Source organism: Penicillium soppii, assembly GCF_028829465.1.
Source record: "Penicillium soppii strain IBT 18220 chromosome Unknown utg000004l, whole genome shotgun sequence".
NCBI classification, from domain to species: domain Eukaryota; kingdom Fungi; phylum Ascomycota; class Eurotiomycetes; order Eurotiales; family Aspergillaceae; genus Penicillium; species Penicillium soppii.
In genome coordinates this window covers 3,673,978-3,694,691 of record NW_026643234.1, presented here as the reverse complement: position 1 = coordinate 3,694,691, position 20,714 = coordinate 3,673,978, and the positions used below count along the sequence as shown (strand labels likewise).

At 47.3% G+C, this 20,714-nt stretch overlaps 6 protein-coding genes across 6 annotated transcripts; 3 read left to right on the top strand and 3 right to left on the bottom strand.

Moving 5' to 3' along the window:
* Positions 1–232: 232 nt before the first annotated feature.
* N7529_004813 (allantoate permease family MFS transporter) lies at positions 233–2,175 on the top strand (the record flags this gene model as incomplete). The annotated part of the gene is made up of 7 exons (XM_057240340.1): positions 233–479; positions 536–631; positions 696–901; positions 967–1,386; positions 1,447–1,795; positions 1,852–2,008; positions 2,124–2,175. 7 exons carry the CDS (start codon positions 233–235, stop codon positions 2,173–2,175), a joined length of 1,527 nt encoding a protein of 508 aa, XP_057099635.1.
* An 885-nt stretch (positions 2,176–3,060) lies between these two features.
* On the top strand, positions 3,061–4,005 carry N7529_004812 (uncharacterized protein; the record flags this gene model as incomplete). The annotated part of the gene is made up of 1 exon (XM_057240339.1): positions 3,061–4,005. One exon carries the CDS (start codon positions 3,061–3,063, stop codon positions 4,003–4,005), a length of 945 nt encoding a protein of 314 aa, XP_057099634.1.
* Positions 4,006–4,687: 682 nt separating this feature from the next.
* On the bottom strand, positions 4,688–5,411 carry N7529_004811 (snoRNA-binding rRNA-processing protein IMP3; the record flags this gene model as incomplete). The annotated part of the gene is made up of 3 exons (XM_057240338.1): positions 4,688–4,861; positions 4,917–5,277; positions 5,380–5,411. The coding sequence occupies 3 exons, from the start codon at positions 5,409–5,411 to the stop codon at positions 4,688–4,690; spliced, it is 567 nt and encodes a 188-aa protein (XP_057099633.1).
* Positions 5,412–5,647: 236 nt separating this feature from the next.
* On the top strand, positions 5,648–7,218 carry N7529_004810 (uncharacterized protein; the record flags this gene model as incomplete). Its single annotated transcript, XM_057240337.1, has 2 exons — positions 5,648–6,637; positions 6,691–7,218. 2 exons carry the CDS (start codon positions 5,648–5,650, stop codon positions 7,216–7,218), a joined length of 1,518 nt encoding a protein of 505 aa, XP_057099632.1.
* A 570-nt stretch (positions 7,219–7,788) lies between these two features.
* On the bottom strand, positions 7,789–15,952 carry N7529_004809 (type I polyketide synthase; the record flags this gene model as incomplete). The annotated part of the gene is made up of 6 exons (XM_057240336.1): positions 7,789–8,646; positions 8,697–12,599; positions 12,650–13,797; positions 13,846–15,187; positions 15,241–15,654; positions 15,722–15,952. The coding sequence occupies 6 exons, from the start codon at positions 15,950–15,952 to the stop codon at positions 7,789–7,791; spliced, it is 7,896 nt and encodes a 2,631-aa protein (XP_057099631.1).
* Positions 15,953–19,033: 3,081 nt separating this feature from the next.
* N7529_004808 (uncharacterized protein) lies at positions 19,034–20,378 on the bottom strand (the record flags this gene model as incomplete). The annotated part of the gene is made up of 2 exons (XM_057240335.1): positions 19,034–20,126; positions 20,209–20,378. The coding sequence occupies 2 exons, from the start codon at positions 20,376–20,378 to the stop codon at positions 19,034–19,036; spliced, it is 1,263 nt and encodes a 420-aa protein (XP_057099630.1).
* Positions 20,379–20,714: the final 336 nt, after the last annotated feature.

The following is a 20,714-nucleotide window of genomic DNA, read 5'->3' as shown; positions in this document are numbered from 1 at the left end:
AAGCCTGATAGGATGAAGCCGGAGTACAAAGCTCCAAAGGTGACATGGGTATGTGTGTGCTTCATTCGTGCGTTTCCTTAGTTGCCAGAGTACTCACCGTTGTTCGTACTTTAGTTACTCGACTCCGCATTTTCCTACTTAAACCTTATCATCCTTTGAAACCTTTCAGTCGGATTACATTTTCATCAATAGCCTTCCTCCTTCCCAGACCTCCGACTGAGGTTAGTTCAAAATGGCCGAAAAAGAGATCGGCCTCTCCTCGGGCGTGGATACTGGTGTCGACATCGAAAAAAGCAAGCATGTCGACCCAACTATGGAGAAGCACTCCCACGATGCTGACGAGGCTATGAAGGCCATTGAAGAGCTAAATGGCGAAACTATCGAGCTTGATGAGGCAACGAATCGTCGCTTGCTGAGTGTTATTGACTGGCACATGATGCCCATTATGTGCTTCATTTATGGATTGAACTATCTGGATAGTATGCCTACAGTCCCCAGAACTCGAGAGATGATTGAAACTAATCAATTTTGAAAGAAACCACTCTCTCCTATGCTAGCGTTATGGGTATCAAAGAAGATCTGAATCTCGAAGGAGATCAGTATCAATGGCTTGGGAGTTTATTTTATTTTGGTATGTTTCTGTGGTTTCCCATCACTTTATTGAGCGCTCAGCTCTAACTTTGATATTTTTATAGGATATCTCGCATGGGAGTACCCAACCAACCGTCTTCTTCAGCGCCTTCCACTAGGAAAATACTCCGCGGCATGTATCTTGATCTGGGGAACGATTCTCTGCTGCTTTGCCGCTGTGAACAGCTACCCCGGTGCGATCGCTATCCGTTTCATGCTCGGTGTATTCGAAGCAGCAGTGACACCGGGCTTCGCTCTTTTGACTTCTCAGGTACGCTTGAATCATACATTGCAAGCTATCAGCATACAACCCTGGGATCTAGCTAATCAAGGCAGTGGTACACCAAAAACGAACAAGGAGCCCGTGTCAACATTTGGTTTAGCTTTAACGGCGTAGGTCAGATTCTCGGCGGCGTAGTAGCCTATGGAATCGCCGTCGGCACCGCAAAGCATGGATCATCCATCGAACCTTGGAAAATCGTCTTTCTTGTTACCGGCCTGCTAACCGTTTGTCTTGGTCTCGTTTTCCTCTGGATTGTACCGGATAATCAGCTCAATGCGCGCTGGCTGAAAAAGGAAGATCGCGTCCTGGCTATTGCCCGTGTTCGCATTAACCAGCAGGGCATTGGAAACAAGCACTTCAAAATGTATCAGGTCAAGGAGGCACTCTTGGATCCTATGACTTGGGCCTTCTTTTTTTATGCCATTATTGCAGATATTCCCAATGGCGGTATTACGAATTTCTTTAGTCAACTGGTATGACATCCCACTGTACAAACAGGAGTGCTACTTGGGTATATGCTGACTCGGAGCTAGATCAAAGGGTTCGGCTACAACGAGACACAAAGTCTGATCCTGGGCGTACCAGGCGGCGCAGTCGAGGTTGTTGCATTGCTACTCAACGGTTACATTGGTCATATCACCCAGCAGCGTGTCCTGACAAGTTTGGGTGGACTCGTTGCTGCGATCGTGGGAATGCTACTTATCGTGGCACTTCCTCTTGAAAATCACGTCGGCCGCTTAATTGGCTATTACCTCACCCAAGCCAGCCCAACACCGTTTGTTGCATTGCTGTCACTGATTTCTTCTAATGTGGCTGGATACACGAAGAAGACAACTGTGGCGGCATTGTATTTAATTGGATATTGTGCTGGAAATATTATCGGTGAGTGCAGTATCCACATGCAGGACATCTAGAACTGGCGCACTGACATTTTGAAGGCCCACAAACCTTCCGCCCGAAGGATGCCCCCCGCTATGTCCCCGCCGAAGTGACTATCATTGTCTGTTGGGGGGTGTGTTTGTTTTTGCTGGTTGGTGTATGGACATGGTACCGTCGGGAGAATAAGAAGAAGATCCTTTTTACTGCCCGGCCGGAGTACGTGAGATTGGAAAATCAAGAGTGAGTTTGAATCCATTTTGTCTTTTTGAATTTGTTGTGCGATGTCGGCATGAATTCCGGGTTTAGCTTATAAACTAATATATGTTCGCAGGTGGCTTGATTTGACAGACCGGGAGAATCCCGAGTTTCTTTACTCGCTTTGAATAAAGGGTCTTGGATTATCTTGGATCTTTAATTTATGATACACAGCTTCTTCTATTTGCTGGTCAAATTCAATTTTTTCTTTTGAGACATCCATCGTCATTATGTAGATCTCGTTGAGACTAGGGTTGGCGGTGTCCCAACGCACTAAATATATTAGGGTCTATTAGGGTCTCTGCACGCAAGAACGTGCATCACACCGTGGACTAGCGTGACGCTTCCCAGTTTGTTTCTCAAAACCCTTATTTACTGAATGATATGATCGTCCAAACAGAGTTTGCTGTGTGTTGGCCATGTGGACCGTTCAAGTGACAAATTATGAGGGGGTTCATGGGGCGTACGCTGCAGGGGGAACCTACAGAATATGCTGCCTATAATCACTTCATATTTTGTTTGTATTAATATCTTCATTACCCAATCAACTAACATAAAACAGCCATAAGCTAATATAGCTAGTTCAGCTCAAATAGGTATACTAACCCCTGCATTTTCTTACTGCAGGGGCGTTGGCGCCTCTATAGGACGATCATGGCCAGACACTCTAGACGCCGAACCCCCACTCCGCTAAAACAGACGAGGAGCGGTGTGCGCGAGAATAAATAGGGAAGAAGAAGCTCATCGTATCGTTAATTTTTTGTTTTGTCGTCTTTTGTTTCATTTTTCATCTTTTCTTTTTTTATATTCATTTGTTTCCATTTATATCTTCATTTGGTCAAGATGGAGTCGACCTCCAACACTTGTCAGCCCTAATCTTATCACAAAAGTATACAACAAACCAACACTGCAACAACAACCTTGGAATACGATACGATAAATAAACACGAACACCTGAGTTGCAGGGGTGATCACCAAGGCACCTGCCAGTCATATGCTTCTGAACTTTCCCGATGGCGTCCGTCACATGTCTGGCTTTACAGCCCTCGTTAACGCTCTCTACAAAAACATCTATCATCACCGAGGTTGAGAGAAGCATGTCTATATCACCGTCTGAAATGAAGGTGAAGCGTATCGACCCACCCGCCAAGTCCAGCTCGCCGACTAGCGACTCCCAGCCAACGTCGGCATCAACCTCTATAAATCACTCTCGCTCAGCATCGCGGAGCACGATCCGCTCGCGACCCAGCAGCCGCCGTAGCTCCCTTCACTCAGCACGCCGGACAGTGCCAAAAGCATCCATCGTGCCAGTCCCATCGTCTCGCAGCTCACCGCAAGAAAGGCGCGAGTCCCTCATAGCCCTGCACCGAGAATCATGCCGATTATTCCAGGAACCATCAGAGTCAGAGCGTGCAACACTCCAACGAGCAGCATCAGCAACATATAGAACTCGTCGCGAAAGCCTTTCATTAACAGAAAAAGGCAGTTCGGCGCCCTCATCCCCGAACGTCTCCTCATACTCCGATTTCCGCTTCGAGCCCGAGCCGCCAACACACGTAGCGCACTTTCTCACGTCGAGAGATCGCTCAAATACAATGCCGGTAGGCAGACTATCGTCCTCATCTGTCTACGTCCCGGCGACAGTAATGGAATGGACATCGCCTGATACCCGGCGTCGAGAGTATGAGAAAATCGACCGCGCAAGTAGTGGTGTGCGAGGCTTTTGGCGCCGTGTTGCGCCGCGCTGTTTCCAGACTCGCGATGCGCGAATCCCGTTCTTCGAAGAGGGAAAGCCCGAGCGCGAGGGAAGTGTGCGTCGGTTCCGTATGGACATTCCGGAAGATGAACCATGTTCTCCGACCAACACGACTATGGAATTCAAAAAATCGGACTCTGATGGTGCTCGACGACGGCGCTGGGCGTATCTTCGCACCAAGAGCTCTCCCTCTAACATCTAAATTCTTGTCGACTTTTATTTTTATCTCCCCGTCACAGCAGCACTGGTGCTGCTCTTTCTGCTTTCCTATGATACCATGATGCTGAGTGATGAACACTTTGCATTGCATTTGCATCCAGTGTCGTCTCCGTCTTGTTCTTGACGGTAGTGTTAATCGACACTGGCATATCATCTTTAGTCGCTTTTGCTTTCCCTGTCACTTTCTTCAGACTGAGATACCCTACTGTTCTTTTGAGTATGCTGTTCATAGCTTATTCAGTACATATTCGGCACTAGTGGTGCTATTATCTTTGAGCATAATCAACTGATCTGACTATGTTTTCTCGTTTTGGTTTAAGTCTTGTAATTGAGTTGTATTGCACCACTGTTACTCATGTTCAACTCCAGTACGAACGAGACGGAGAACTTTGGGAACTTAAGACTACAAGTATGTATCATGTCATCGATTGCCTGCTCTTTGGGGTTCGACCAAAGTCGACGGGGCTATTTAGGTTCCAAATCCAGTCAATTGCACGCGAATGAATTTCCCTATATGATGAATCACCACAAGGTGCACATAATCGATATAATTTCATAAAACATCAGTACGCCAAACCTGAAACAGGTCACAATGCACAAGCGCCGGGTATATCAAAGACAAAAACCCAAAATGCTTTTTTCCCTTTTCATTCCACAGGGACCGCTTACAGAAGATCAAAGTCATCCAGCTTCTCACGGTAGCGCAAGATGTTACGCTTGATCTTACTGGAATCCACCCAAGTAACGAAGTCCTCCATGTTGCGAGAAACTAAGAAAGCGGGATCATTGACAACCTCCGTACCGACACGGACGTGGCCCTGCTCGATGAAAGTCGTAGCCTGAAGGAAAATTAGCATTTCGATTATCCAAAAGTCCGCTCAGAACATGACTTACAGCCTTGATAGTCTCAACCATTCCAGAGCGCACCATGAAGACAGCGAGTCTGCGACGGCACATGGCGGAAACTGTGACTTCGCGCTCGACCTTGGACAAACCAGCACCCTGCTCGCGGGACTGCTTCAGGATTCCCATGCGCCACAACTTCTCCAGTAGTTCGGATTCGAGCTTCTTGCGCAGTGGGTCGGACTCGGGGTCCAGTTGGGAGAGCTTGTGGGCGAGTTGACGCAGGGAACCGCAGAGGGCGTTGTATTTCTTATAGTCCATTGGGTCTTGCAGGAGGTACCGTTGGCGGATCTCATGTTCGCGGTGATTGCCGTCGGATTTGTAGTTGTGGAAGTCGACCTTCCGGAGAAGTCTGCAAAAATAGCGCTGTTAGTCCTTCGATTCCTGGGGTTTTATGAAGCTGTCACAATTTTGATGCTAGATTGAGATTTTTGTTGTCGGATTTTTCACGTACTTCTTCTCATGATGCTTGAGTTCACGGACCATTGTGGCGATTAAATTGGAGGTTACGCGCACGAAAATATCTTGAGTTTCTTGAGTTTCTTGAGTGCCCTGAGTGAAGATTCGATGTCTTCAATTGCGATAACAAAAAAAATTGGGTTATCAAAGCGGTGATATTCTGCACATTCTTTACCCTGATCCATTCACCGCCTTCCCCCAACCGTTGACTGTTTGTACCTCCCGGAATTTATCCTGATCAATATCGTGTTGGTTGCGCAAAAATGGAAGAGACAGCTCCAGATACGCCCAGTAGGAATTCCGGTCGCCCTAGGGTTGACCTGGATCCGTACAAGGATGAGATTGTCGGTCTATTCAAGAAGAAAATGAAAAATGACGACATTTGCAGGCATTTGAAGAGACAGCATGATATCCAGATCTCCTCACGCACCCTGACTAAACGGCTGCAGCATTGGGGTGTCAAGAAGAAGATGGAAAACAACACTTCAAATCAAGCGCTGCACGCCCGCATCAAAAACCTCTTCTTCGAGGTGGGTCTCACGGACCAAGAAATTGTCACTGTTCTACACGACGAAGGCTACGATGTCTCAACCCGGACTCTCCGCAGACTGCGACATCAGCTCGGTATCCGGCTCCGTCTCGACTCGCCAGCACAACAGGAAGCGCAGGTCCAGGAAATCCTCAATGCCCTGACGGAAGAAATGGACAAGGGCACTATAGAGGGTTATGGCAAGGAGCTACTGCACAACCACTTCCGAAGCAAGGGTTATGTATTCGCCCGAGATCGTCTCTACAATGTTTACCGCATGATGCGCCCCGAGACGGTGGAGCGCCGCACAAGCGATTTCCAACGACGTCCTCCACCCCCCAAGGTTCTGGCCGGGCCCAATTTGACCTGGCATGTGAACGGGTACTCCAAACTGGCGAGTTTTGGTGTCCGAATCCACGCCGAGATCGACTCTTATTCTCGCTATGTTCTTTGGATTCATGTCGGGGTTGATGCTCACACAGCGACGGGTGTTCTCAAGCACCATCTTGATGCGGTTTCCACCAAAAGCCGCCAACCACGTACTCTCCGATCTGACCTGGAATCTGAAGTTCCTCTTCTAGCTGATGCCCACTTTGCGCTCCGCCGTTCTACTGAGCCAGATGTCCAACGTGAGCAGTGCTGTGCACCTGGCCGAGCAAACGACACTCACCGGATCGAATCCTGGTGGGCCCAGCTTGCCAAATCAGTAGTTACTCTGTACCACGTAAGCATTGTTAGAGCTTCATCAAGTTGCAAAATACTAACCCGCCAAATTAGAACTATTTCCGTCAACTGTACAGCGAGGGCCTCTTTTCATCAACAGTAGTACCAGAACAAGTCGCCCTCTTTGCAGTCTACATGCCCACTCTTCGACGCCACATCAAATCCTATGTTCAAACTTGGAACATGCACAACATCCGCAAACAAGCAGATCATCCCGAGCGCGCCCCGGGAAAACCTTACATGAACTACCACCACCCGCCAAAAGGTGTAGAAAACTTCGGTCTTCCAGTTGACACCCCAATCCTCCAAGTCATGCAACAAAATCACACTCAAACCGACACGGATGAATACCTGCCACCAGATACACTGCGCTGGTGTGAGGCACAACTTCAGGAACTGGGTTTCGACCCTCATAACCCGCCTGCCCGGTCGCCCGGCGATCTCCAACCTTTTCGCGCCGTTTACCTAGCTCTGCGCGAGCGGGCGTGGCGGCATGAGCGATTAGGCGCCGAACCCAAGTTGGCTCTTTGTGTTGCTGATCAAGGTCTGAGGGGCTATATGCCCTCGCAATCTATGCGGTAATAGTTATGGCTGATGCCCAAGTGGCTATTAATGAATGTAACGAATAATGAATTGAAGTCAAGGGCCGGGATTTTGTTTGAGCTATATAATTATATCCCGTTTTGAAATCTAATTCGCCATTTAGACTTGGTACTATCTAACATTGGTGAATCCTAGGTAGAAAGTTATTCAAAATGCTATATACAACTACATGTAGTTATACGAAACCTTTTATATTGCAGTGCACCTGGGCACATCATTAGACGGTGAGAAGAATAAGTTAGAACGACAAAACGTACAGTTAAACCCGTGGACTATCACAAGAAAACTATGATGCGAGGTGATGGGCCACTTCTCGAGACATATACCTAGGTATGTCTTCAAATTCAACGGTTTCATGAAATTGATAATTCCAAATCAATCTATGCATCCTCATAACCAATCTCATTATTAGCGCCCAATAACACCATAAAAGAAGAGCAAAACCATCTCTCGTCAAGGGTATTATGTTCATAAATCATGAAAGAATTACAAGCAGAATTAAAATAAAACAAAACGCAACAATATTGAAATCTTCAACAAAGGAGTAATTCACAGAGATGAAGACCCGGGGCCCCCAACCAAGCGACTCCTGGCGGCAACCTTCTCACTCAAAATCTTGATATTCTCGGCTCCCATGATATCCAGCAGAGAAATATCAGCTTTAAGCTCCTTGACAATCCACGAGCGGAACTCCATCGCAACAAGAGAGTCAATACCTCCAAATCCAAAGCGCTGAGGATCAAGCTCCGATGAGGGAATCGCGAGCAGGGAAGAAAGTCTTTCGACAACGCCATTCGATATAACGGCCACGGCAGCCTCGTTGTCCGAAGCTGCCGCCAACAGGGCAGTCGTACTGACAGTCTTTTGCTCGGTGATTTCACTGGCCTTTGATGTGGCAACACTGCGGAAGTGCGTGAACATTGAATAGTCCAAGTAAGTGGGCGTTGGCACCCCATTTTGGCGACACATCTCTGCTGTGGGCAAACCAAGTACCAGCTGGGGTTGTCGCATGCCATTGGCGAAATGCTTATCCTGGCGGGGATCAATGAGGAATTCAATCGCAGCATGGACCTCGTCTTCGCGGATCAACTCAAATAGGGTTGCGGTATGAGTGCGCATTGAGCTTCTATTCTCAGCCACCCACCCGACATTAGAAACACTACCGAGATTGATGCTTGATGCGTTCATGCCCTGCGAGACACGATACGCAGCTAGTGCATCTTGAAAGGTATTTCCCGCTGCGTAATTTGCCTGGCCGCGGTTTCCGAATATACCCGCCACGGAGGAAAGCATGACGAAAAAGTCCATGTTGTCTGGCAGGACTGTATGCAGGTTCCAGGAGCCTTGTACCTTGGGTTTGAGAGCAGCTTGCCAGTCCTCAAAGGACATTCGAGAAAATGCACTATCCTATACACTTGTTAGGTTTTGTCGTTCTGGCCGGGGTGGTGAGGACTTACTTTCAAGACCATGGATGCCTGGATACATCCTTTGATAGGAGGTAGATGTGAAAATTGATTTCCAGATAGTGCTTCCAAAGAAGATCTATCCGAAACATCGCAGGTATGGTTGATGACCTTGCATCCTATTCTTTTGAGATCGGTGACCATTTCCCGCTTCTCCGGACTCGATGCCGATGAACGTGATAGGAAGATGAGATTCTTTGCACCACGGGATGCCATCCATCTTGCTAGACTGCGGCCTAAGCCACCATAGCCACCGGCAAGGACGTAGGTAGCATCATGCTCAAATTGATATGGCGTAGTTGATCTTGGGACTACGGGGACCATGCTAGAGGAATCGGGAATAAAAACGACTTTTGCTGATCTCCCATTCTGAATAGACTGAAGTCCTTCTTTGATCTGCGTGAGGTCCATGACGGTTGATCCTCGAATTTGACCGATTTGGTCATTGGAGTATAACGCCAATGCATGTTCAAGTTGATCACGAACCTTTTTTGGCCGAGATTCAGCCATAGATAATATGTCAATTTTGTGAATGCTGATGTTCCGAGACAAAGAGGCCAGGTCAACCGTATGATCAATCCGTGCATCCTTCTGCGCTACGTCAATAAATTGTCCATGCGAGGCAAGACATGCCAGTGATGCCTGAAGTGCCTCGCCGCTCATATTGTTGAAAATGAAGTTGACGCCTTGGCCGTTAGTGTACCGCATAACTCCCTTGGCAAAAGTGAGATCTCTGCTGGAGAAAATATGCTCCTTGGGGATCTTGTATTCAGACACAAGTAGATCACGTTCTTCGGGCGTGGCTACAGTAGCGAATATTTTGCTCCCAAACCTCTGGGCAAATTGAATGGCGGCTTGACTTACGGCCATTGCACCGTTGTGAATCAATACGGTGTCTTCTGAATCGAAGTCACCGCAGCAATTGATCGCGTGGCTTTGTGTTGTATATGCTGAAGCTAATTGGGCCGCGATTTCAAAAGACATCTCATCAGGAATCTTAGCTATTAGCAAGTGATCGACTCGTTCATGCGTCCGTAAACGACCGCCTTTCGTTGGAGCAGAAATAAAAGCGACCCTCTCGCCAAGGATGGTACTTTTCACCCTGGAACCGACCTTAATCACAATTCCGGCAGCTTCATTCAAAAGAGCGCTGCCAGAAGGACTTGGGGAGAGACCGAACGCACGAATTTCAATCTCAACTTCGGTGTCTGCCAGCAGAAGTTCATGTTGGGGGTCTGCTACCCAGTGATACTCACCGGTCCCGGCTGCAGTCTCTTGCAACTCAATGGGGTAATCGATATCACCAAAATGTTGAAGTTGAGGATACAGCTTCGAAGACCGCTCACCAAGGAATTGTTCTGCAATGGTCCACTCACTTAGACGGCCAATGTGAATGACACCATCTCGCAACAGGTACTCAGCATGGCGATCATTCGAAAGGTTCAAGAATTGGTGCTTGGCAATCTTCTCGATATTTCTCGAAAAGATTGCGCTTTCCTGCTTAGCAAGCTCCTGCTCTGATACAGTCAAAATAATGATGTTCGAGCCATCGGAGTCTCGTTCCCAACGCACTGTGCGAAGAAGACCCAAGCTCATGCTTGCATGTGGACTGGCCTCGGGGCCTGCAGTAATCCAAAGAAGATTCTCGCACCCATTCAACAAGTCCTTCAGACCATTGTATTGTGCTGTATCCATCTCGGTGAGATACTGACACTCCATGTCGATCAATGAAATGCAATGCACGCCTGAAAGCACAGAAGTATGAAGCTCTGAGGGAGGAACAATGTTGACAGAACCATATCCTATCTCCTGTAGATGTTGGCGGAGAAATAAAATAATGTTCCTCGTTCTCGGCGAGAGTGTTGTCACAATCAACATATTTACTTTTGACCTTCTCGCCTGAGTAGCTGTGGGAGTTGAAGAAACCAAAATACTCTGCCAAGTCAAATCTGGATTATTCGAGCTTGGATATTCGATATCGACACCCGAGAAACCAGCTTTCACCAAAATATCATCCCAATCCTCAGTCGGAATGTAGGGACACCATTGACGACACGGCTCATCACCAAGCCACCAACCAGGAAGCTGACCAAAAACAAGTGGATACCAGAGGAAGTCTTGCCGAATCCCTTCTTGCATTATGAGCTGACCACCTGGCTTGAGCAAGGAACTCAAATTCTGCAATGTATTTTGCAGGTTAGCCGTAGCATGGATGACATTACCAGCGAAGATCAGGTCGTATTCTCCGAGCTGAAGTCCTTGGCCAGCAGCATTGCGCTCTATGTTGAGAGATTGAAATTTCATGATATTGGACCATGGCTGGAAGCGTTGCTTTGCCTTTTCGAAGAAGCCAGAAGAAATGTCTGTGAATGTGTATTTCGCAATACTTCCTCTGCTTTTTGTCGGGTCTGGACACAACACTGCTAGGATTTCTGCAGTGAAACTCCCAGTACCCCCACCAATCTCAAGGATCTTTAGCTCGCAGTGTTGGTGACGGAGCAGAGATAGATGACTCCGCAGATGTTGGGGAAGGTTGTAAAGATTAAGGCCCTCTTTATAGACCTGCTCCATCACATTGTCTTGGCCAAACATGAGATGCAGAGGATCGGTCTGCCCTCGTATGACTTGGTAAATATTACGGCCCATTCGGGCGGTAATGGCACCTTCGGCGCTGTGTTCTTCAATCTCTTTGTCAATGGCTTCCTTGAGAAACTCATCCTGGGAAACCTCCTGGAATTCACTGTAAGGGAGATGAATAATCTCATTTCGGAGAAGTTTCCCTTTCATGTGCTTCATCCATTCGATAAATCTCTGCATGTGTGAATCAAGAGTCGTCACATCGAGGTCCTGGCATAGTGCCAATGTATCTGTGACATAAATCATCGTTGCAAGCTGAAGGCGCTTCACCCAATAAAGAGCCTCAACTTCATAGCTGGAACCAACCGACGTCACCTCACAGGCAGTACGTGAGTCAAGGAAATGAAGGTCGGGTTTATATTCAATCGCACTACATAGCTGTCGCTCACTGCTCTCGGCAAGGCCAGACTCTAGTGGAGTGAGCTCGATGCCATCCATGCGAATGCGCTCGGTATCTGATCCTTCGCCCAACATTCTAATTTGACCTTCAAATTTGCCAGATTTCATTACAGACACAGTTGCATGTCCAGTAAACTTGTGTGCTGGGGTCGCATTCAAATCTGCCGAAATCCAAACCTCACGAATGAAAGTGGGTAATCGGATCTGGTCTAATGTAGGATTGCCGGTGAAGTCAAGAACGGCGGCAATCATCATATGAATCATGCTATCCATTGTGGCAGGATGGATCAGGTGAGAATGCATGAATTGCTTAGGCATGGACTGCGCGATGTCAGGAACAATTACTGATCCAACAACTCTTCCAAGTCTAGAACCACTCCCTCGGACTTCCCCGAGGTTCCGAAATAGAGGCCCGAAGTTGAGCCCAGATGTTTGGAGATTGTTGTATGTAGTTTTGAAGTTGATCGGCTTGTCGCATTTTTGGTTCGCATGGGCGAGATCGGCCTTCCATGCTTGAATATCTTCTTTAGCTTCGCGACGATTGTCCACTGGATCTAGGGGCAGTTCATGTTCCACCGTAATGAGCCCATTGCAGTGTTCTGCCCACTCGTCACTTGAGGCATTGTACGAGGTTATCTGGAAGCGCCGCCATGTTCTTGATCCAGTCAACTGATCGTCCACAGTTGCCAGTGACAAAGAGACCTCGATGCCTTCTTTGGTATCGGGTACTATCAAAGCTCTCTTCATGATGATTTTTCGGAGCTGGAAGCTGGTGACTTTTGTTCCACCTGCAAGTTGTCTCGACGCTTCGATCGCCATAATAAGGTACCCCACGCCTGGGTAGACAAAATTTCCGGTTACCTAGAATATATTAGCTGATTGAAACAAGCCCAGAATGACTCCTGACTCACCATGTGGTCTCGAAGCCATGGGTTCTCATTCAATCTGACAAAATGTCTCCATCTGGGAGCATTGGGGTTCCAGTCTGTGATTGGGGCACCAAATAGATCATGACGAGGGTATTTTCGATTCCGAACATTTTTGCTTAAACGACTTTCGAAAAGGATCTTCTCAGTATGATTGAAGCTGTATGGCGGGAGATCTACCAGAAGCTTAGGTATCCTTCTCTTCTTAGAACTAGAAGCTTGGTTCACAGAATCCAGGTTCAAGGCAAAACCACTTGAAGCCAGGAATCCCACCGTAGTGAGTAGAGTATTGAGGTTGTGGTCTGTTCGCTTCAAAACAGCCAGATATTTGAAATCCAGATTGAGGCTGTTCGAGCCCAAAGTCTCTTTAATAGCACTCTGCAGAGTGGAATGAGGCCCAATCTCCACAATGAGCCGTAAAGAAGCCGGGTCTATCGAGCCAGAACCCAGTGTTGGTTTTGAGGTCATCGAATTTAAGCCACTTGCAAACAACACGGGTGAAACCATGTTATCTACCCAGTATTGAGCTAACAGCTGGTCCTCTTTGACCTTATCGCCAGTGACCGTTGAAAACATTTGCACCTGGTGAGGAGCCGCCAATCGTTTCCCATGTGGAAGGGTGCCCATGAGGCGGATGTAGTCATGGGCGATTGCTCGCATGTGAGCTGAATGGTAAGCGTTCTTGACGTTCAATTTGCGCGCAAAAACCCCATCAATATCAAGCAACTTCTTCAGGCTATCAACCATAGCTTCATCTCCCGATACTGTGTTGTTTTTGGGACTATTCTGGCAAGCTATGATGAGTTCACCAGTACAACGCTCATGTACAGAGTTCAGGTAGCCTTCGAGTTGCGATTCACTTAAACCAACGGCCATCATTGCTCCATTCGCAGATATTTGCTTGGATGAGACGTAGCCACGGTAATATGCCACCTTCCAGGCACCTTCGCGTGACAGCTTTCCTGCACAATAGGCAGCAGCTATCTCGCCAGAGGAGTGTCCAATTACACGTGTGGGGAAGATATCCCAGCTTGCCAAAAGATCCAATAAGGCAATTTGTAAGACTGTGCACAGTGGATGGGCGATCTCGGGTAAACTCACTCGGGGTGGCTCTCTTTCGGTCAAAAGCTCATCTAGACTTAGTTAGTACGCATATAGAAACACCACATGGGGGCTCTTACCGAGTAATGACCATGAACTACCCAGTCGGCGAATATAGTTGGTTGCTTCCTCTACAGAGTCTTGGAAAACCGGGTAAACCATGAGCTCTCGACCCATAGCCTGGTACTGGGCACCTTGACCTGTAAAAACAAAATGCAGATCTGGAGTCATAGTTGTTCTGGATGGTCTGACAAAATTGGTCTCCGAAAGGTTCCATGCAAGTTCCTTGACTGAAGAGGCCATGACAAAACTCTTCCACTGGAAGAGAGATCGCTTCTTCGACAGGGTAAACGAAAGATCGTGAAGAAGGCTCTCATGTGGAATTGCCTTGGTCATTCTCCTGTTGAGGTAACTCGCCAAAGCGGCAGCATTTCTTTCAACGCCATCTTCATCGAAAGCGGAGAGCAAAAACAGCTTTGGTCGAGATATCAAGTTGGTAAACACAGAAGATACGCTAAATTGCGGTGATTCACAAAAGCTATCACTGTTAGGGGTGTTCAGATCTTCACGCGCCGAGTGGTCGCTGTCGTCTGAGGTATCCAGCATGTCCTGCTCCGCGTCACTCCCTGTCCGTGACAAGGACAAAACTCGACTCTTGATTTTCTGCGCCGTGGGGACAGTAACCGCGGTGCAGTGTATCCCTGTGAGATGACGGTCATTAAGGTAGTGATAGGCATCATCAAGGATACAGTGAGAATTTGTGCCTCCGATTCCAAACGAGTTGACTGACACTCTTCGCAGCCCCGACGATGGCCATGGGATGTTCTCGGAAGGAAAGGCTAGATTCCAATCTGCTGCAGGTATGGAGGGGTGGACACACTTCATGTCACAGTTTGCGGGAATTATTCCAGACTCAAGAGTCAGAATAGACTTGATGATACTAGCCACACCAGAGCCACCCTCTAGATGCCCAATAGAAGATTTAACAGCCCCAACATATAGCGGGGAGTCTTGACGACATTCAAATGCTCTTGCAAGAGCTCTGGCTTCAATTGGATCTCCCATGCTTGTTCCTGTGCCATGGGCTTCGACAAATCTGGTGTACTCAAGATCCAGTCCAGCTCTTCTGTATACCTCACGAATAAGACTCTCTTGGGCATCTCCGCTAGGAACCGTGATTCCAGGGGTCCGGCCATCTTGGTTGACACCGCTTTCACGAATAACCGCACGAATCGTATCTCCATCTCGGATGGCGGATTGTAAAGTCTTCACTACTACAGTACCCACGCCCTCTCCTCGTGCATAGCCTTCAGCGCGGGAATCAAAGCTGAATGATCGTCCCTGGGCCCCTAGAAGGCCATGATGGCTCATTCCAATAGACTCGACAGGGTTTTCGAGGATGCTGACGCCGCTGACGATAGCCTTTGCCATTATCAATATTAGTATATACCTCGATGTCTGCAGGCACTACATACCATGTTCGTTTCTCGGGCTCGCAGACTCTGTACAGCAAGATGTAAAGCCACCAGACTGCTCGAGCAGGCCGTGTCAATAGTCATACTCGGGCCCTTCAAGTCGAAGAACCAGCTAACCCGATTAGACAAGAGTGCGTTGGTGACACCCGTAGGTTGGTATTTCAGAGTGGTTTCCGGATCTGAATTCAGAATGCCTAGGTAGTCATGATTGAATCCACTGACGAAAACTGATGTGTTGGAGCCAGCCGCATTGACCATAGGTATTCCGGCATTTTCTAAAGCATGGTACACATTCTCTAGCACTAAACGCTGTTGCGGATCCAGTGTCAGTAGCTCATTCTTTGTGATGTTGAAAAAGGAGCTGTCAAAGTAGGCAGGATCTTCCGAAAGATAGTGCCCTCCTTGTACATGAAACTAGCAAGAATTAGTTGGCCAGCACTTCAACAAGATAACATTCGACATGCAATGGGTTGTGACTTACTGTTCCGCCATGCTCAGGGTCCGGGTGGTAGAAGGCATTTGAGTTAAATCTTTCTTTCGGAATGCTGGACCAGGTTGACCTAGCTTGTAAGAGGAGCTCCCAGAGGCTCTCTGTGCTGGTGGCCTGCTGAGGAAAATGGGTTGCTAGGCCGACAACAGCGATAGGCTCTAGGGCATCAGGAGACACAATTCCACCGCTACTGGATATGCTTGCCAGAGGCAGGGGACGCATCTTCCCTGCAAACATGTGAAGGTCTTTGGTATTACCCAATAGGTTGTTGTCCAATATGGGCAGTGGGATAAATGATGTAGGAAGTAAAGGAATACGAGGGAAAGTGCAATGGGCTTGGTGTGGGCATAGATGAAGAAATGAAATATGAGAAGGCGCTCACATAATTATAAAATGGATCTTGGAAATTGGGATGGGGAAATCAAGTATGTAATAAAGATTTAGATGGAGCAAACATTCGCTCATTTCCATACCACAACCCTCAATGTGAGTACAGTATAGTTTGAAGAAGCCAAGGGGGAACGGGATTTGCAAAGTCGCTAAAAAGCGTTAGAAGCCCGAGCCCGTCTGGCCGTGCACGAGCATTTCTACAGATCATCCTCAATTTCCTGTTTTGGTTGCGTTCATTACAAAAGTGGATAGTGACTTATTCATGCATTAATGTGATGTCAAACACTATCCACGTGTAAGTACTACAGGTGTCACTGTCACCTTTGATGACTACACGTACAATCCATTAATGTTTACGGTAGGACATTATGATGTATTCATGCAATAATCTTTCAAGTGGACCCCCATCGTCGTAGGATTGGAAATCCTCCTAATTGAACCAAAAAATGAATAAAATCAAATAGACAGTCTATAAGGGTCTTCAAGATAATAAGGGGAGAAGCCAATAGATCCGTGATACTAAGCATATATAAATATTTCTAGATGTAAATGTAGTCATAGGCTTATACATACAATGTCATATAACTAACGTCCATGCAGTGTATGTAAGTATGTAGAGCAAAGATACTGAACCACTAGGTCGGATGCAAGGCCATGTAATTCCGAGACGCTGGGCCTGCGGGGAGATGCATTGCCGTTTAGAGTCCAACGTTTGTCGATCGCTGTCAAATTCAGCTTTTTCACTTTTTTTTTCAGCGCTAAAAAGCTCCAGCTAGAGCTTCTGATTGGCTATAAAAGTGGTAAACAAGGTGAATGGGAACCCGCCGACTAGTTAGGACCACCCTAGTCATTTCGTAAGCTTTTTATTTGCCTACGCAGATACTTTTGATTTAATTACTCCGGACTTAATATTAGTACCTAGGCCTGGGCCTATATATCCAATAGTAAAGTAGTACTCCGTAACTGTATGGACCTGGTTCATTTCGATTTCTGCAGAAGATCGGCGAAGCAGTACTAGCTTCGAAAAGTAATTTCCAAGGTGTTCTACCTGTCTTTTGATTCAGCCAAGGTCAGCCAAATCTAATTGATTTCTGATTTAACCGACAAAATATTTCGCTTTTACGAAAATTCCACCCTGCTGGTTAATTTTGAAACCTACATAAGTAGACAACGCATGGGCAGCTACAACGTATGGATCTAGAGACACAATCAAACCTGATACAGCAATTCTACTCTGGTCTTTGTTTTCCCGGGTAGAATAATGATTATTCATGTTTCCCTATGTTACCTAGCAATTTGGAAGGCAACTCGCGCCTGGGTTCTAGATCTAGCCCAAGGCCCATTTTCAATTTGTCTATCGCTGCGTCTAGATGCTGAACTCAACGTGGATCATGTGTATTGGCTGATTATCTCTTTATCTTCAAAAACAAGTACAGCTGGCGGGGTTCTTCCAAAAGTGGATCGTACATTGCGCATATGCACATCTAGAATTCAAGACGAACCTGCGGATTAGTTAGAGGCAAGTGTAGATTCGAAGAGCTTAGAATGTTTTCTAGCGCCTTACTCAATCCTAGTGTGACGAACTGCTCTTCCAAGGTTTGGCATATCTCTAGGTACTTGTAGATCTTCGGGTAGTTCGTGTGAGGGGTAATAACACCGTCCATATGTATATCATTGCCTAGATAGACTGCTACTCGGTCAATCTGGGTTTGAAAATCAGAATTGCGGTGGCGAGTCACTGGGACTTTGGAAACACACACGGGTTAGTGAATTGTGGAGGGCTGTGAATCGTTTGAACTTTGTCTGATGCCCCAGGTGAGTGGAGCGGCTACCATTTGATTGCACTCTATTTCTGTCCTCGGGTTTGTTTGGGATGTCTTAAAATTGGGTTGGCACGAGAGCAAGACACCGTGTCCAGAGTTCTGTTATATATATGATGGCACGCACATACACCTACCTAGGTAATACTTGTTCATACCAATCTATTTGGTAAACCAGGAAAGAGATATATACTTCTTTGCGATCATGTATATTAGAAGTCAACGGAAAAACTGCGAAGCAGTCATAAACCTAGCATCCGATTACAACGAACTGACAAGGTTACGAACTCGGACTAGAGCATGCATCCGAGGTGGAGAGATGCTTCCAGACTGTTTGCACATGGCAGAGAACACTAGCGTCATCTTCAGACGACCGAAACAGTCATCTACGTATCTAGATACCTTGTTGCTTTCTAAATTGAGCATGAAATAACGCTCAACGATATGTATACATGTTTTTGAGAAAGCCCAAGCCCATTGGTTGAAGCCCCAACATCCCTACCCTAAGCCCCTATTCTAGCCCCAAGATTCTGCCAATCTAAGTGAGACCAGCTCCGATAGATCTGCGCGGTGTACATCCACCACATCTTTCATTGTTTACACCGCCCCATCAGATCGGGACAAATGGTGCCAGTCTGGAAAGCCTGGGACTTGGAGACGATCAAATTTGCCCCATGATTCTCGATTTGGAACATGCGTCTATAAAATACATTCCATATGCAGCAATAAGGCGACACGAACAGTAGACTGTAGCCTACTTGTCCGAATAAGCTAAACGAAGAGGAAGGTCGGGGTAAAATGGGTATCAATTCGTGATTCTAGAGCTAAATTAGGGTTTGACTTATGCAAAGAGCTCAAAAGGGATGGTTCAGTTAACCAATTGTGATATGATCTATGTCGATGTCGAATTCTCTGCCCGTTACTTAAATGTAGTGTCAAAACATGTATTATATGCGCTCACATTCAACTCAGATAAGCCAGGGTCTAATCTAATGCAACCCATAGGCCCAATGCACGCCAGCAAGAAAATCATCACATGGAATATACAGTGACCCCAAATAAAGAAGAGGAAATCAAAAATGAAACTCAGACATCACAGCTCATCTTTCCCCTCCGCCGGCGGAGGCACGACCGGACGGCCAGAATCCTTCGCCAGATCAACTCCAATCTTCTTGCGCCACTTTTCCCAAAGAGCATGGAAGTCCTTCTCCATACCGCTTTCCATCTGATCAGGCAGAACAACGGTGTATTCGATGTACAGATTGCCAGCCTCGTCATTTTCATTGTGATCATGCAGATGACCTTCGGAGTAATGCGGCATGCCCTCCCCATTGACAGTCTCAACAGCCAAAGGTTGCACGACCTCGCCCCGTCCACGTCCAAGGTGAACAACATGTCCATCAAGATGGGTAAGATTGCGACTCCAATCGCCCATCCACGCCTCCCGTAGCGAAAGAGTCTCCTTCCAGAAAAGATCCTTGCCCTTTCTCCGGAAGAACGTACCATCCGTCCTCTCCTCCTCTGCTGTGCCAAGCTCCGCCTCCTTCTCGTCAAGAATAACAATCAAATCACCAGCAATCCAGTCAGGGCTCTCATCAGCCTCATTCTCAAACACAAGTCGCGTCCCCTTGCCCATGCCCGCTTCGATCGTAGCACTCGTTTCAACTTGGTTGCGAACAACGCGACTTCCACCACAAACAGCACACGGGTTTTTGATCTTCTTTCCTTGTCCATGGCATTTATCACACTGCATCTGCACCTGCTGGAACATGCCCGGCGCAAGCATATGTTTCTGAATGACCACTCCGCGCCCGTTGCAGCGATCACAGGTCTCAACCTTGTGATCCTTCGATCCAGTTCCCTCGCAGGTATCGCAGATCTGCTGCTTCTCAACGAGGAAGTTGATCTCGCGACCAGTGTAGAAATCTCGCAATGGCAGTGCAGCGCGCACTTCCATGTCCGGTCCTCGTCGGTGGCCCGGTGCGTGTCCTGAGTGTCCGCCGCCGCCGAAGAATCGCGAGAAGAGATCGAAGGGGTCGTGGCTGCCACCAGCGGCTCCGCCTTTGCGGTGCTGCTCGACACCGTCGTGTCCGTATTGGTCGTAGACTTTGCGCAATGTGCTGGTCGATAGAACTTCGTAGGCATCTGCTATTTCAACGAACTTTTCGCGCGCGTCATCATCGCCGCTAGGATTTGTTAGCAGTTGTTTCTTTGTTCCTGCCCCCGGCGCAAAAGCTAGATAGACTGCAGAGAACAAGATGAACTTACGGGTTCTTGTCAGGATGGTATTTCTTGCTCAGCGTCCTATACGCACGCTTGATATCCTTCTCCGACGCCGACCTGGCAAGGCCAAGCACTTTGTAGTAATCTTCCGCGGCGATAACAACGACGGAGAAAAGCACAACGGCTAGTGTAACCAGGAGTCGTAGTAATTGCATTTTAATTTGAGTTGCGCGAGCAGTTGCTCACACGTTGTGTGTTCGTGCGTATACCTCGCGATCAAAGCTTCCGAAGCTTGTCGGGGGTTTCGAGGAATGAGGGTTATCGTGGCTAATTAGTCGACATGGGTGTGTACTATTATCGTGAGGACGGATGTTTACGCCAACCGAACTGTATATTATTGAGAAACTGAGACTTAACGGTAGCTCCACGACTTTCATAGATCTACATTAGGTGGCCTATAGGAACAATGTTCAGCCGGGTCACGTGCAAAGAGTGGTTGAAATCGAAAGTACTCCGTGTGATGAATGAACAATTTAATTACATTGATCAAC